This window comes from Manis javanica, chromosome 8, assembly GCF_040802235.1.
Source record: "Manis javanica isolate MJ-LG chromosome 8, MJ_LKY, whole genome shotgun sequence".
NCBI classification, from domain to species: Eukaryota; Metazoa; Chordata; class Mammalia; order Pholidota; family Manidae; genus Manis; species Manis javanica.
Window position 1 is genome coordinate 82,999,789 of NC_133163.1, and position 17,831 is coordinate 83,017,619.

At 36.1% G+C, this 17,831-nt stretch overlaps 1 protein-coding gene and 1 pseudogene across 1 annotated transcript; one reads left to right on the top strand and one right to left on the bottom strand.

The window, feature by feature from the left end:
* Positions 1 to 11,685: 11,685 nt before the first annotated feature.
* Positions 11,686 to 12,578, top strand: LOC108399986 (olfactory receptor 4K1-like; annotated as a pseudogene).
* A 2,940-nt stretch (positions 12,579 to 15,518) lies between these two features.
* Positions 15,519 to 16,457, bottom strand: LOC108399984 (olfactory receptor 4F15-like). The gene has a single exon (XM_037015834.2). The coding sequence runs from the start codon at positions 16,455 to 16,457 to the stop codon at positions 15,519 to 15,521; it is 939 nt and encodes a 312-aa protein (XP_036871729.2).
* Between the last annotated feature and the right edge of the window lie 1,374 nt (positions 16,458 to 17,831).

Consider the following 17,831-nt stretch of genomic DNA (forward strand, 5'->3'; position numbering starts at 1 on the left):
AATATTCTCTTTTCTTTCTGCCTGAGGAAATGTTTTTTTTCTCCTTCACTTGTGAGGGATAATTTTGCTGAACATAGAAATCTGGGTTAATTTTTTTAACACTTTAAATATTTCATTTCACTCTCTTTTTACTAGATGGCCTATGAAAGGAGTCTGATGTAATTCTTATCCTTGTTCCTATGTAACTAATTTCCCTCTCTGGATTCTTGTAAGATTGCTCTTTTCTTTTGTTTTCTACAGTTTAAATATAGTATGTGTAGGTGTAGATTTTGTTTTCTCTATGTATTTCAATTTGGGAATTTTCTATTAACATATGTCAAACCCATGGATTCTTTCCTTGCCCATGTCTTATCTAGTGATCAACCCATGAAAGGCATTATTCATTTGTCTTACAGTGTTTTGCTTTCCATTTCCTTTTGATTTTTCCATAGAGTTTCCATTTCTCTGTTTACACTACCCATCTGGTCTTTCATATACTCTCCTTTACTCATTAGAACACTTTATTATTAATCATGCTAATTGTAAATTCCTTTCTAATAATTCCAAAATGTTATATGTGAGCCTGTATTTGATGATTGTTTTGTCTGCATAATGCATTTTCTCTTGCTTTTTATTCTGCCTTGAAATAAGCCTTCTTAAGAAAGATTCTCATTTGTTCACCATCTCTAATATGAATTAAATGAACATTTCTTTAAAGACTACACTACAGAGGAGGAGGAAAGATGATGGCATGAGTAGGGCAGCGGAAATCTCCTCCCAAAACCATATATATTTTTGAAAATACAACAAATACAACTATTACTAAAAGAGAGACCAGAAGGTACAGTACAACAGCCAGGCTAAATCTACACCTGCGAGAACCCAGTGCCTCACGAAGGGGGTCAGATACAAGCCACAGCCCAGTGGGGGCAGGACCAGATCGCACCCCACACCCTAGCACCCCAGCGGGAGGAGAGGAGTCAGAGCAGGGAGGGAGAGGGAGCCCAGCACTGCTAAATACCGAGCCCTCGTCATCCGCACCGAAAGCACAGACACACAGAGCGTGGTGTGCTGGATACTAGGGAAATGGAACAGTAAAATCTGTGAGTGGGTCCCTGCAGCCAGCACCCCTGGAACAAAGAAAAGTGAGTGCTTTTTGAAAGTCTTAAAGGGACAGAGCCTCACAGCTAGATGGAAGCATCCCGGCACACCCAGCCCAGCAGCTGGGAATCCCAGAGAACTCCTGGTGCCCTAACTCTCTAGGTAGCAGTGCAGCTCTGAGGCCCCTCATGGCAATAAACAGGCTCCTGCCCACTCATCCTCCAGCGCAGCCTCACCATAGTGGAGCAGCAGCCTGAGACTGGCCATGCCCACAAAAGACAGGCAGAGCCCCCTATGCGGCCACCAGGGCTAGACTCAGAGGACCAGTCAGCATGCAGCTGCCCAGCACAAGCTGCTAGGGGGTTGCAGTTCTCACAGGAGAGGAAGGATTTGAGCAAGCGGGAAGGAACTTTGTTCTCCCAGCTAACACACATGCCAACGGCCCAAGACTACCTCTATCACCATGAAAAGGCAGAAGAATTTGATCCAGACCAGAATCACACAGACATCCCCTGAGAGGGAACCTGGGGAGACAGATTTAACCAATCTTCCTGAAAAAGAATTCAAAATAAACTTCATAACCATGCTGATGGAGCTGCAGAGAAAAATGCAAGAGCTAACTGATAAACTTGGGAGGGAGAATATGGAAACAAAACAATCTCTGGAAGGATTTAAAAGCAGAATGGACGAGGTGAAGGAGACCGTTAGTGGAATAGAAATCAGAGAACAGTAACACAGAGAAGCTGAGGCAGAGAGAGATAAAAGGATCTCCAGGAATGAAAGAATATTAAGAGAACTGTTTGACCAATTGAAATGGGACAATATCTTCATTACAGGGGTACCAGAAGAAGAAGACAGAGAAAAAGAAAGTGTCTTTGAAGAAATAATTGCTGAGAACTTCCCCAAACTGGGGGAGTAAATAGTCACTCAGACCATGAAAGCACACAGAACTCCCAACAGAAGGGACCCAGGGAGGACAACACCAAGACACATAATAATTAAAATGGCAAAGATCAAGGACAATGACAGAGTATTAAAGGCAGCCAGAGAGAGAAAAAAGGTCACCTACAAAGGAAAACCCCTCAAGCTATAATCAGACTTCTCAAGAGAAACCTTACAGGCCAGAAGAGAATGGCATGATATATTTAATGCAATGAAACAGAAGGGCCTTGAACCAAGGATACTGTATCCAGCACGGTTATCATTTAAATATGAAGGAGGGATTAAACAGTTCCAAGACAAGAAAAAGTAGAGGGAATTTGCCTCCCACAAACCACCTCTACAAGGTATTTTAGAGGGACTATTCTAGATGGGAGTACTCCTAAGGCTAAACAGATGTCACCAGAGAAAATAAAATCACAGCAAAGAAAGCAGCCTAACCAAATACTAATAAAAGCAAAAAATAAAATCCACTACTCACAAAAGCAGTCAAAGGAAACACAAAAGAGCATGGAAAATAAAACACATAACATATAAAGAATGGAAAAGGAGGAATAAGAAGGGAGAGAAATAAAGAATCATCAGACTGTGTTTATAATAGCTCAATAAGTGAGTTACGTTAGACAGTAAGATAGTAAAGAAGCTAACCTTGGACCTTTGGTAACCACGAATCTAAAGCCTGCAATGGCAATAAGTACATACCTATCAATAATCACCGTAAATGTAAATGGACTGAATGCACCAATCAAAAGACACAGAGTAATAGAATGGATAAAAATGCAAGACCAATCTATATGCAGCTTACAAGTGACTCCCATCAAACCCAAAGACATGCACAGGCTAAAAGTCAAGGGATGGAAAAATATATTTCATGCAAACAACAGAGAGAAAAAAAGAAGGGACTGCAGTACTAGTATAAGAAAAAATAGACTTCAAAACAAAGAAAGTAACAAGAGATAAAGAAGGATATTACATAATGATGAAGGGGTTCGTTCAACAAGAGGATACAACCATTATAAATATGTATGCACCCAATACAGGAGCACCAGCTTATGTGAAACAAATACTAACAGAATTAAAGGAGGAAATAGAATGCAATGCATTCATTCTGGGAGACTTCAACACACCACTCACTCCAAAGGACAGATCCACCAGACAGAAAACAAATAAAGACACAGAGGCACTGTGAACAGATGCCTCTAGAACACACTAGAACAGATGGACCTAATAGACATCTATAGAACTCAACCCAAAAGCAGCAAGATACACATTCTTCTCAAGTGCACATGGAACATTTTCCATAATAGATAACATACTAGGTGACAAAAAGAGCCTCAATAAATTCAAAAATACTGAAATTCTACCAACCGACTTCTCAGACCACAAAGGAATAAACTAGAAATAAATTGTACAAAGAAAGAAAAAAGGCTCACAAACACATGGAGGCTTAACAACATGCTCTAAGTCAATGGATCAATGACCAAATTAAAATGGAGATGCAGCAATATATAGAAACAAATGACAACAACAACACAAAGCCCCAACTTCTGTGGGACGCAGCAAAAGCAGTCTTAAGAGGAAAGTATATAACAATCCAGGTATAAAGAAGGAATAACAATCCCAAATGAATAGTCTAAAATCAAAATTATTGAAATTGGAAAATGAAGAACAAATGAGGCCAGACTGACCAAGGAAGAAACAGAAAATCTAAACAGACAAATTATGAGCAAAGAAATTGAAGCGGTAATCAAAAAACTACCCAAGAACAAAACCCACGGGCAGATGGATTTACCACAGAATTTTATCAGACATACAAAGAAGACATAATACCCATTCTTCTCAAAGTTTTCCAAAAAATAGAATAAGATGGAATACTTCCAGACTCATTCTATGAAGCCAGCATCACCCTAATACCAAAACCAAGCAAAGAACCCACAAAAAAGAAAATTACAGACCAATATCTCTGATGAGCATAGATGCAAAAATACTCAACAAAATATTAGCAATCTGAATTCAAAAATACATCAAAAGGATCATACACCATGACTAAGTGGGAATTATCTCAGGGATACAAGGATGGTACAACATTTGAAAATACCATCAACATCATACACCACATGAACGAAAAGAAGGACAAAACTCACATGATCATCTCCACAGACGCTGAAAAATCATTCAACAAAATTCAACATCCATTCATGATAAAAACTCTCAACAATATGGGTATAGAGGGAAAGTACCTCAACATGATAAAGGCCATATATGAAAAACCCACAGACAACATCATACTGAACAGCAAGAAGCTGAAAGCTTTTTCTCTAAGATTGGGAACAAGACAGGGATGCCTACTCTCCCCACTGTTATTCAACATAGTACTGGAGGTCCTAGCCTCGGCAATCAGACAAAACAAAGAAATACAAGGAATCCAAATTGGTAAAGAAGTCAAACCATCACTATTTTCAGATGACATGATACTGTACATAAAAAAACCCTAAAGACTCCACTCCAAAACTACTAGAACTAATATTGGAATTCAGCAAAGTTACAGGATACAAAATTAATACTCAGAAATTTGTGGCTTTCCCATACACTAACAATGAACTAATAGAAAGAGAAATCAGGAAAACAATTCCATTCACAATGGCATCAGAAAGAATAAGATACCTAGGAATAAATCCAGCCAAGGAAATGAAAGACCTATACCCTGAAAACTACAAGACACTCTTAAGAGAAAATAGAGGACACTAACAAATGGAAACTTATCCCATGCTCTTGGCTAGGAAGAACTAATATCATCAAAATGGTCATCCTGCCCAAAGCAATCTACAAATTCAATGCAATCCCTATCAAATTACCAACAGCATTCTTCAACTAACTGAAACAAATAGTTCAAAAATCCATATTAAACCACAATAGACCTGAATAGTCAAAGCAATCCTGAGAAGGAAGAATAAAGTGGGGGGGGATCTCGCTCCCCAACTTCAAGCTCTACTACAAAGCCACAGTAATCAAAACAATTTGGTACTGGCATGGGAACAGAGCTACAGACCAGTGGAACAGAACAGAGACTCCAGACATTAACCCAAACATATATGGTCTGTTAATATATGATAAAGGAGCCATGGACATACAATAGTGAAATGACAGTCCCTTCAACAGTTGGTGTTAGCAAAACTGGACAGCTACATGTAAGAGAATGAAACTGGATCACTGTCTAACCCCACACACAAAAGTAAATTCAAAATGGATTAAAGACCTGAATGTAAGTCATGAAACCATAAAACTCTTAGAAAAAAACATAGGCAAAAATCTCTTGGACATAAGCATGAGCAACTTCTTCATGAACATATCTCCCCAGACAAGGAAAACAAATGCAAAAATGAACAAGTGGGACTATATCAAGCTGAAAAGCTTCTGTACAGCAAAAGACATGATCAACAGAACAAAAAGGTATCCCACAATATGGGAGAATATATTCATAAATGACATATCCAATAAAGGGTTGACATCCAAAATATATAAAGAGCTCATGCACCTCAGCAAGTGAAAAGCAAATGATCCAATTAAAAAATGGGCAGAGGAGCTGAACAGACAGTTCTCCAAAGAAGAAATTCAGCTGGCCAATACTCACATGAAATGATGCTCTACATTGCTAGTCATCAGAGAAATGCAAATTAAAACCACAATGAGATATCACCTCACACCAGTAAGGATCACCACCATCCAAAAGATAAACAACAGCAAATGTTGGCGAAGTCATGGAGAAAGGGGAAACCTCCTACACTGCTGTTGGGAATGTAAATTAGTTCAACCATTGTGGAAAGTAATATGGAGGTTTCTCAAAAAGCTCAAAATAGAAATACCATTTGACCCAGCCAGGAATTCCACTTCCAGGAATTTACCCAAGAATACATCATCCCAGTTTGAAAAAGATGCACCCCTATGTTTGTCGCAGCACTATTTACAATAGCCAAGAATTGGAAGCAACCTAATTGTCCATCAGTAGATGAATGGATAAAGAATATTTGGTACATATACACAATGGAATATTATTCAACCATAAGAAGAAAACAAATCCTACCATTTGCAATAACATGGGTGGAGCTAGAGGGTATTATGCTCAGTGAAATAAACCAGATGGAGAAAGACAAGTACCAAATGATTTCACTCATATGTGGAATATAAGAACAAAGAAAAAACTGAAGTAACAAACATCAGCAGAATCACAGAACCCAAGAACAGACTAACAGTTACCAAAGGGAAAGGGACTGGGGAGGATGGGTTGGAAGGGAGGGATAAGGGGGAAGAAGGGGCATTACAATTAGCATTCATAATGTAGGGAGGGTGGCACAGGGAAGGCAGTATAGCACAGAGAAGACAAGTAGTGGTGCTATAGCATCTTACTATGCTCATGTACAGTGACTATAGTGGTGTATGTGAAGGGGACTTGGTAATATTGGGAGTCTAGTAACTATAATGTTGTTCATGTAATTGTACCTTAGTGATACCAAAATAAAATACATTTATTAATTTTAAAAAAAAGAAGTCATCCTGCAGATAAGCTGCATCATAACTACCCTTCCCTGATGAGCTTGGAGTTGAAGCAAATTATATGACTCTGTGCACCTCCATATTCAATGTTATGTTAGTATAGTTGCCATATTTCAGTATGTTTGTATTTCCCATATTGCCTAGGGTATTCACACAATGAAATGTGAATAGTTTATTTACTCGTTTATCTACAGTTTCAATTCCTTAAAAAATAATCAACTGTACTTCAATGTAGAGATCTTTCTAGGCTTTTTAGGCAGGACATAACCTTTCTTTACCTGATCTTCTGCCAAGTTGTCCCATGGATTCACATCACCAACACTGCCCACATAGCTAACATCAAGTCAAATAATCCTATCCTTATGCTTCATTGTCTTTCCTCGTTCGCTTTCCAAACACCAACATCCATTCCTAAAGTATGAAGAGAAAGCTTTAAAAAGATGTCTTCACTTTTTAAGAAAAAAGGAGGTTTATTTTATGTAAATTTTCTCTTAATTTCTCTTTATTCTCTAAAAGTAGCCATTGTCACTTAAAGATATTTAAGCATCAGTTGATTTTAAATAAATTGGAATTTAAAGCACTCTTCTATATCCTATTAATTCATTAACAAAGAAAAATTCCTTTAGATATATATGTGGACTTGTGTTCAAATAATTACATAATTGCATGGAATGGAATCTGAAACAATAACCACCAAAATGTGGACAAATTTCTGTTGAAAAAGTCATAGGAAAGAGCAGATAGTAACAGACTATCACATTTCCTTCTCAAACCTCTAGATTGTTGGAATCTTGATCAGTAATAGTGAATTTACATACTACTTTGAAAATAAAAATAAAAGGGCGGTTTCCGTAATTGTTTTGTTATTTAGAATAATACAATAATAATGTTGATTTTTCCTCAGTGTTAAACCTAGAATATTGCCCAAGTAACCACAGAAATTTTGGAGACTTTAAGATGTTTCTCTATTCTCCATTAAAACCCTACAAACTATCAGTCCAAGGCTGGCTTCTGTCATAGACTCAACTGGCACACATGAGTGACTCATTCATCTCCCTCTGCCCGTCCTCCCCTGCCCACTCATCCTAGACATCTGGCTTCTGCTGGGACTAGAAATGGCACTTAATTCTGAAATAATATTTTCCGAATTTTAAGCAGTTAACCAAAGAAATGTTTTAAAACTGTGCTTAATTTCTATCATTGGGGCTTTTTCATTGTACTCAACAGGTATGTCTTTGACTTTGACCAAAGGCGCACTTTCGGGTGATACTGTCAGTTCAGAGAAACACGGAAATTAAGGAGCCCCAAAGGAACATCGTATGAGTAGCTTGAAAGTTTCCTACCCCAGAGACTACTCTCTACAGTAAATATATGCCTCACACTCTCCCATGAACACTGGTTAAAACAGGAAATGGATTATTTGTTTCAGCACAGTATAATTTTATTTCAGATTCCAGTTAGCACAAGAATGATGCTTAATTCTTGGAAAAAAATATGGTGTCTCTCTGGTAAGAAGATAAAATCTATACTCTGTAAATTTCTTAACTTCTCCCCTAATTCCCTTTCTCTTTCACATTTAAGACAACTTGACAATGTTCTAATACTATTGTTCCACACACATTAATTAGGATGGTTTAGAATTGCAGCATTGATTCCAGAAATAGCAAAGATTTCTTCACCCAGAAACTTTTGGGACTTCTGGGCTCCTGACAACATCACAAAGAATGCCTTCTATTCAGTCTACAGCTCCCCAAATTAAGGAAGCCCTGATTAAGGAAGTATTTATGTTCTCAGAGCACCATAATTGTCTACAGTTTTCCTGGATTTAAGGGACTATTCAGGCATAGATATGTAACCAATTAACAGGAATGTCCAAACATGGAAAAAACATAAAATTTAACTCAAGAAGACACCTTATAGAAAATATGGAGGGAAAGCTCTCAAAAGTTCTGACAGTCAATAGCTATGATGGAAATGGAATTATGCTCTTGGAACTGAACAGGAGGTGCAGAATGTTACTAAAGAAGAAGGACTGGAGTCTAAGACATGGGAGGTGCACCTAAGTCACACTGTATCTCATCTCTGTGACTTCTAACAGGGTACACTGACAGCATCAGAATAATAAGATCATTTCATGGGGTTATTGTGAAGATTAAGCATGACAATATATGTGAAAGTTTATAGCACATGGGAGGTATTCAGAAAGAGAAAAACGAGATACAGAGAGACATAGTTTTCATGTGACCCTGAAATTAGTGGTACAAGAAATAAAAATGGGAGCTGTCTCATTTCTTTTAATTTTTCTGTTATTTTCAAAAGTTTTGATTATCTTCAGTGAGTTCTGTTTTAAGTCATTTGACCTTACAATTATATTATTGGAATCTGGAGGTTTATCTCTTCCACCTAGAACATGCTTGAAAATTTATTAAAATGGTATTATTAATATGCCTATGAATATGATTAGCAGCAAGACATTGTCATTTGCAATTCAACTAAAATATTATTAACAACATTAAACCCAAGTATTAGGTGGGAAATAGGCACAGATGTTACTTCTTTGGTATAACCAATAGCACCTAGAGTCTGTTTCTTCTTTATCTGAAAATGTTCAATAAATTATTAGACATACTAGAAAAAACTAAAAGCCCCTCCTAAATCTAGGAATTTCAACTCTGTTATTTTCATATCTAGTATCTGATAACTCTAGTGAATTTAAACATCAACATTTCAATTATAGACAACAGTGAGCATAAACACAGACTGAATTAGACAAAAATCTAAAGCAATTAGTCCCAAGAACAGTAACAGAATTATTATAGACACAGAGAATATTTTTCATACATTTATTGGTCATTTACATTTCTTCTTATGTCAGTTACTTTTTGTTAGGACATGTATTCTTAGGAAGAGTTTAATTATTTTTCTTGATTCATAGAAATCATGTTTCTTCTCAACCAAACTAAATTCCTCTAAACCAACATTCTTTCCAGACACTAACTCTAAACAAATCCTCTATTAACTTTGTGACTTTGGGCATTTACGTTTCCTGAGTTGATTTTTCATCAATAAAATAAGTTATCATGGTCATGAAAGAGTGATTAAGTGTTGAGCATAGCTCTGAGTTAAACATATAATGAAAATAAAAATACTATATTGCTGGTTCCCAGATTTGATAGAGGTCTGTGAACAGCAGTTATCAAGAATTAGTAATGACTGTTAAGATAATTGATCCGTTGTGGCAAAGCCCTTAGATCCAGAAATTGTTTTTAGAAAGAAAGAGGGGAAGTAAGACAAGGAAAAAAAAGAAAAAGGAGAAGAAAGGAAAGTGGAGAGAGAGAGAAATAAGTAAAAAGGGAGAGAGAAAAAGACTATGAATCTATTTCCCAGTTGATAGGACTGTTAGATTTAAAGTAATTAAGAAATAGCAAAAACAACTTGTTTAAAGACAAAGTTTATTTAACTTGTTGATAAGAAATCTAATTAGTTTGCAAATGCCATTTACTCTGCTATAGCAAAAGAAAGTTTTCTTCCAAAGATTGTTAGGAAGAACATAACATACTTCAAAAATGATGGTTTCTCAGGCTAAGGCATATGAGACGGAATGAAAATAGCTCCCTATGGACAAGTTGGAAATGGACAAATTTACCTAATTTTGAAAATGTGTAACCAGAGTCTCAGGTCCCAAGGACCTTTTCATTTGTAACATTAAAAAATCTTTTTCTCAAGTAACTTGATGTACACTCAGTCTCCCAGAGTTAATCACAGACTTTGGAACATTTTAGACCTTGCAGAGATTCCTATATTTTAGGTTCTCAGAAGCCATCTTGTTTTGAATCAGAAACTTAACACCAGATTATGTATTTTATGTTCATACAGCATGTCTGCCAAAATGAGCTTTCAAACACATTTGAGTTCAATATTCAAGACTAAACCTAAGGATTCATTGTGGCTGAGATATACTTCAGGCTGAATAATTTCTTATGGGTTACATAAGCTTTACATTTCATGAACAGAGAATATCTCTTCCTGATACTTATGATTTATCCTTTTGGTAGGCCCAGAACATTTGTTCTTTCTACGATTGTTAACCACCTTCCAACTGATAAGTTTATTTACTCTAGTACTTAGTTAATTATACTCTTTAGTGAAAAAGTTTTGTCATTTTGTCAAGATTAGCATTACTATCTCTTTTTTTAAAACTGACTCATTCATTTATTCATTAACAAAAAAAATTATTAACCTTCAATAATATGTTAAATATTATTTTAATTTTTCAAATTTACATTTAGAAACATATTTCATAGAAAAATTTATATATACATAGAAACAAATAGAAATATATAGAACATGTATATATATGAACAAATTTACAGAGAAATAGAGAAAGAAATTTTTCTACCATATATCCCCTAAACAATAAAATGTCATTTAAAAAAATGTTATTTTATTTCGGGTTCTCAGTATTGAATTGATCACAATTCTTGATTCTAACATACTCTTACTATTTTTCCATGCCAATTTTGTGCATGTTTGCTTGTTTATTTAGTAATAAAATTACACCTATGAAAACATGATCTAATATAAGATCTAAACAATTGATAGTAACATACAACTAATTGCTTATGTGCTCATCTTCATGCTGATACCTCACACCTGAGGTTACTTACCTCTTACATCTCTTTTTGTATATAGTTTTATCATTTATACAAATTCCTGCAAAGTATACTGTTGTTTTCCTATTGCTTTTTATCCTATAAAAATTATGCCACATGGATCCATTTTGGACTTTTTTTCCCACTTCATTATTGTATCTTACTAAGATACATCTGTATCATTTTATATACCTATTCTTTGTTGTAGTTCTGAATAACATTCCATTGCCATGTTTATGGACATTATTGTAAATTTCCCCTTATATTCAGAACAGTTTATCTTGGGCATGTAAATGCAAGGGAAATTGCTGGGGCATAGAATGGGTGAATACAAAATAAGCCAAACTGTTTTCTAAAGTGATATCAATATACAGTTCCATGAACAATGTATAAGAAATCCTCTTGATTCAAATACAGTTTGTTCAGAAAATTTAAACTCATGTCTTTTCTTCAGATGAACTAAATGGAGGAAGGAAATAAGTCTGTGGGGTCTGAATTTATTATTCTTCGACTTTGTAATTCATGGGAGCTCCAGGCCTTCCTCCTAGTGATATTTTCTTCACTTTATTTGATCACCATTTTAGGCAACATCTTCATTATGCTCCTAATTTTTGCTGACCTTCATTTCTACTCCCCTATGTACTTCCTGTTAGCCAATCTTTCATTCATTGACTTCTGCCTTTCCTCAGTAACTACCCCTAAAATGATCACAGACTTTCTCAAGGAAAACAAGACCATCTCCTTTGGAGGCTGCATGTGTCAGATTTTCTTCGGACATTTCTTTGGAAGGTGTGAGATGGTGCTGCTTGTGACAATGGCCTACAACCGTTTCATAGCCATCTGCAAGCCACTCCATTACTGCAGCATCATGGATAGACAAAAGTGCATCTGGTTAGTTTTGATATCATGGATCATTGGCTTTGTGCATTCAGTAAGTCAACTAGCTATAATTATAAAGCTGCCCTTCTGTGGACCCAGGGAATTGAATAGTTTTTTCTGTAATATTCCATTGGTGATCAAGCTAGCCTGCATGGACACCTATATTCTAGAAATGCTGGTAAATATTGACAGTGGAGTACTAGAAGCTATCTGCTGATCTCTTACTCTTACATTCTGTTAACTGTCTGCCTTCATTCCAAGGATGGGGCATCCAAGGCTCTCTCTACCTACACTCCTCACATTACTGTAGTGGTGTTATTTTTTGGACCCTGCATCTTCATCTATCTGTGGCCACTCAGCATCACCTGCATGGACAAATTTCTTGCTGTGTTTTATGCAGTCATTACACCTCTCCTAAATCCAGCCATTTACACTCTAAGAAACAAAGAGATTAAAAATGCCATTAAGAGATTATGATGCTAGCATATGGATTTCTTGTGGGTATTTTAGGGTCTCACATAGAATGAAAGGGTCTGAGGAATAAAACCTTAAATAAAATAATTACTATTTCTGTTTGTGTGTGTATTCATATTCTGATTTTTTTTAGTCTTTTGTATCTCTACACATTAGTTTGGTTATCTATTGACTTACCTTTGCATCTACTCCTCCTTTTTTCTGCTGTGTCCAGTCCATCTTTAAGCCTACTTCAATTCATAATTTCTCCTGTTTCTTTTTCAGTTTTTTCAGAACCAGTTTTTCACTTCTTTCATAGACATTCCATTTCTCTGTTAAAATTCATTGTGTTTTTTCCATTTTTCAACTTTTTTTAAATGAGTTATATTATACTCTGCTAATTTCTTTTTTTAAGATATCATTAATATACACTATTATGAAGGTTTCACAAGAAAAACAATGTGGTGACTACATTCACTCCTATTTACCAAGACCTCCCATACCCCATTGTAGTCACTGTCCATCAGTGTAGTTAGATGCCACCGAGTCGCTACTTGTCTTCTCTGTGCTACACTGTCTTCCCCGTGACCCACACACATGATGTGCACTAATCATGATAGCCTACAGTCCCTTTCTCCCTCCTTCCCCACCCACCCTCCCTCGTCTCTCCCTTTTGGTAACCGCTAATCCCTTCTTGGAGTCTGTAAGTCTGCTGCTATTTTGTTCCTTCAGTTTTCCTTGTTTATTTTTTTTTGTTTTTTTGTATCATTAATATACAATTACATGAGCAACCTTGTGGTTACTAGACTCCCCTCATTATCAAGTCTCCACCACATACCCCATTATAGTCACTGTCCATCAGCATAGTAAAATGCTGTAGAGTCACTACTTGTCTTCTCTGTGCTATAATGCCTTCCCCGTGCTACCCCCTGCCTTATGTGTGCTAATTGTAGTGCCCCTTATTCCCTTTATCCCTCCCTTCCCACACATCCTCCCCAGTCCCTTTCCCTTTGGTAACTGTTAGTCCATTCTTGGGTTCTGTGAGTCTGCTGCCATTTTGTTCCTTCAGTTTTTGCTTTGTTCTTATACTCCACAGATGAGTGAAATCATTTGGCACTTGTCTTTCTCCGCCTGGCTTATTTCACTGAGCATAATACCCTCTAGCTCCATCCATGTTGTTGCAAATGGTAGGATTTGTTTCTTTCTTATGGCTGAATAGTATTCCATTTTGTATATGTACCACATCTTATTTATCCATTCATCTACTGATGGACACTTAGGTTACTTCCATATCTTGGCTATTGTAAACAGTGTGACAATAAACATAGGGTTACTCTGCTAATTTCAACAATTGAGCCATTTATGGTCTCCTTCTACTGTTTCCTCTTAATTATGAGTCATATACCATGGTTTCTTTGTACGTTTGTATATTCCATAATCATTTTATGATTTTAGACGTTGTATAAAAGATCGTGTATTTATGACTCAATATGTTCTTCCAGACACTATTTACATTTTCCTCTATGAGGCATAAAATTTTAAGGGTGGATCACCCTAACCCAATCAAGTAATGTGCCTATTTGTATCTGGATTGTAGTTTTTGTAAGAGTCAGTGCTCTTTTGGTATGTACCTGCTTCTTGGATACATCCTTTGAAGGCTTCAATTGTAATTCTAATGGATCTCTTTCTCCTCAGTCCGAAAGATTTCAGTTGATTCCATTTTGCCTTTCAAAACTTTTGAGCTTAGAACTTTAGTATTCTCCTTCCTTCTCCTGCTAACTTCAAAAACATGGCAAATTCCTCAAGCAGAAATCTGGCTTTACATTTGTCCTGTGTAACTTAATGTAACCAACAGAATCCATTACAAATACAAATATAGAGCAACAAAATAATCATTAGCAGGAAAAATATGAAGTATTACTGATTATATAATTCAGAAAGAATTTGGGTTCACAAATAATCAGGACACAGATTCCCTTCATAGTTTAGCAGTGAATTTGGCTGCCTTCCAACTATAAAACAAAATGTAAATTATACTAGTTTCACAATTTCTACAGATTGTACACACACATATTTGGGACCCATGTCTTGAGCAAAGAAAGAGTTATACAAGACAAATTATTAGAGAAAAATTGTCAACAAACAATTTGGAAGAGTAGTTGTTGGATCATAATAATAATACCAGTCATGGAAGGACCCTATCAATACCCATTTGATTTTTAAAGAATAGTCACTGATTAATTGAGTCATAGACATTAAGTCACACTTGCAAAAACTGTGAAATAAGCAACATCTATAAAACTTTTCCTGCCCTAGGCCAACTGGAGACAGTCTGTGTCCACTAGAATTGAGACAAGTAAGAGTGGGAGTAGTGTCATATGTCAAATACATGAAACACGTTATCTCTGAGACTCTCCCTCTTGTTTTCCCACCTACCATATGTCAACCTCCCCATATTTACACTACCTCATCCATTTTCTTTCTACCTCACTTCTTCAACTCTTCTTTTTTCATACAGGTTTAATCCTATCTCATACAATTTTTTCCTTTTAGAAAAAAATATATAAATTTAATTATTCATATCCATGGTCTAAATAGAAGGAAAGTGGTGTATTTCACAGATGCTTCAAAAGTTTAAAGATACATTAGCTCTAAGTTAATTGATTTTAATCCAGGCAGTCTGATGTCTGAGGTCATATTTGCAACAGATTCCGTGTCTATAATCTGTACTTTTAAATGAATTTTTATAAATAATTCCTAGGACTTTAATTAAGTTGGCAAACAATATGTTAAACAGATAGCTAATGTGGTAATTCAATGTACTGTCATAATCAATTATCTATTCTGAGTATTCTAAAATGGTGACTTTAGAAAAAGCCCCAAATTTTGTAAAATTACTTAAACATTGGTGTTACATGAAGTTATTTGAAAATGCACAAAGTAATTTGTGCTCTTCTGAGTTATTTAGGAGATCTTCTTCAAACTTAGGAATGAACTACTCAGTCTCCTCATTACCATCTTCATGTCCTTGTTCCTCAATGTGTAAATGACAGGATTCAGAATGGGTGTAATCATAAAGTCCAAAATGGCAAGAAACTTATCCACTGGCACTGTAGGAAATGGCCACACATAAATAAAGAAGCATGGTCCAAAGAACAAAACTACCACAGTAATGTGAGCTGACAGAGTAGAAAAAGCCTTAGACAAACCACCTGCAGAGTGGTTCCATACAGTGACCAGGATGAAGACATAGGACATAATCAGTAAGCAGAAGGTACCCATGGAAATGAACCCACTGTTGATAGTAACCATGATTTCCATCCTGTAGGTGTCTGTGCAGGCAAGTTTGATAAACCTAGGGAGGTCACAGTAAAAGCTATCTATCTTATTAGGACCACAGAAAGGCAGGTGAACAACAAAAGCTAACTGAATCACTGAGTGAATGAGGCCAACAGCCCAAGCACCAGACAAAAGTAAAATGCACATCCGTGGGCTCATGACAGTCAGGTAGTGGAGGGGCTTACATATGGCCACGTATCGGTCCAAGGCCATGGCGATGAGCAACACCATCTCAACTCCACCCAGGACATGAAGAATAAATATCTGGATGATACACCCCTGGAAGGATATGGTTTTGTGCCCGGAGTACAGGTCAGAAATCATCTTAGGAACCGTTAAGGTAGAAAGACACAAATCAATGAATGAGAGGTTAGCTAAAAGGAAGTACATGGGGGAATGTAAATGAGGATCAAATGTCACTGTTAACACAACAAGGAGGTTTCCCAGAATAACTGTTACATAAAACACTACAGAGAAGGCAAGGAGCAAATGCTGCCCTGGTTTGGAGGTAGAAAGTCCCAGTAACACAAATTCAGACACTGGAGAGTAATTTGTTTTATTCATTATTTTATGTTACCTAAAAGGAACAAATAAAAATAATTAGAAAGGAATGCACCAGAGCTATTGAAACAAGCAGAGGTCATCGGGTTTCAAATTCTGATTAAAGAAACACTTTTGCTCTCGGTCACAAAAGTTCTTTGAAAAAGCCTACAATTGTTTATTCATTTAACAAATTGTCTTTGAGCAGCTACCTTGAAAACCTCCAATGTGCATGACACTGTGCCACATTCTAGGATACAATACACATCCTGGCTTTATGTAGTTTGTGATCTAGTTGTGAAGGTAGGCATTAAATAACTAATCATATAACTAGGTGATTATAATAGTGACAAGCTATCTGAAGAAAAGAACAAAGGGCTATGAGAACAGTAAGAGCTCACAGCAGTGTTATCTGTCCTGATCTGGAAGATGCTTGTGCTAAGACCTAAATAATGAACAGAAGTTGAATAAGTGAGGAGGAACAGGACAAATGAGCTACACAGAGGAAAAGCATGGGAAATACTCTGAACCATGAAGAAACAGAACAATTTGGAGGAAATGAAAGAAGCCTGGTAAGGGCTTGATCCACATAGAATCCTATAGGGCATGTATAGAACTTGGTCTCTACCTTGGAAGGGGTAGAAAGCCATTGAAGCCAAACAGTGAAATAATCATATTAGTGTCATAAAGTTTACAGTAGCTGCAAAGTGAAGACAGTAATAGAAGGATCCAGAGGGAAGGGAGAGACACCAATCAGGAGAACTGTATCAAATCAGCATAGAAAGGATGAATTTGTCAAGAAGTGATGTTGACACATTTACCAAACTTGACAAAAATAATATTGAATTCTTGACCTTACAACAGTAACTAAAACGAATTTTGAAATTGTACTTAAATAAAAAGAAAAGAAAAAAGAGCAGCAAATGCAGGCTTACTGTTAGATAATCCTTTGTGTGAGAAAAATCTTTCTAAGCATATCCCCACAAGTGCAAACAAATTACACAGGAAAAAACTGACACTTTCAGATTCAAAAATATAAATCTATATGAAGTTTTTAAAGTGGAAAAATAGTTATTAAATAATGATAAACCAAATTTAAAATGAATAAACACATAAAACTTGCACAAAGTAAGAAATCCAAATAGTTAACTTACAAAGTTAACTTATTACTAGTTAAATTCCCTAGCAATCAAAGAATTGTAAATAAAACAATATGGATTTGCTATTATGTTTGGAGAAAACTGTCAGAGTTAGAAATAAGTGAATCATATATCATGAGAGAGGCTGCAAGGAAACAAACTCACATATCCTGAAACTCAATACAACTTCTCCAGAACACAATTTCAAAATATAAACCAAATGTTTAAAATTTGCCTTAAGACTAAAACTTCCATCAGG

Excerpts from the sequence above, each read along its gene's own strand:
- LOC108399984 (XM_037015834.2), bottom strand. The coding sequence starts at position 16,457 with ATGAATAAAACAAATTACTCTCCAGTGTCTGAATTTGTGTTACTGGGA.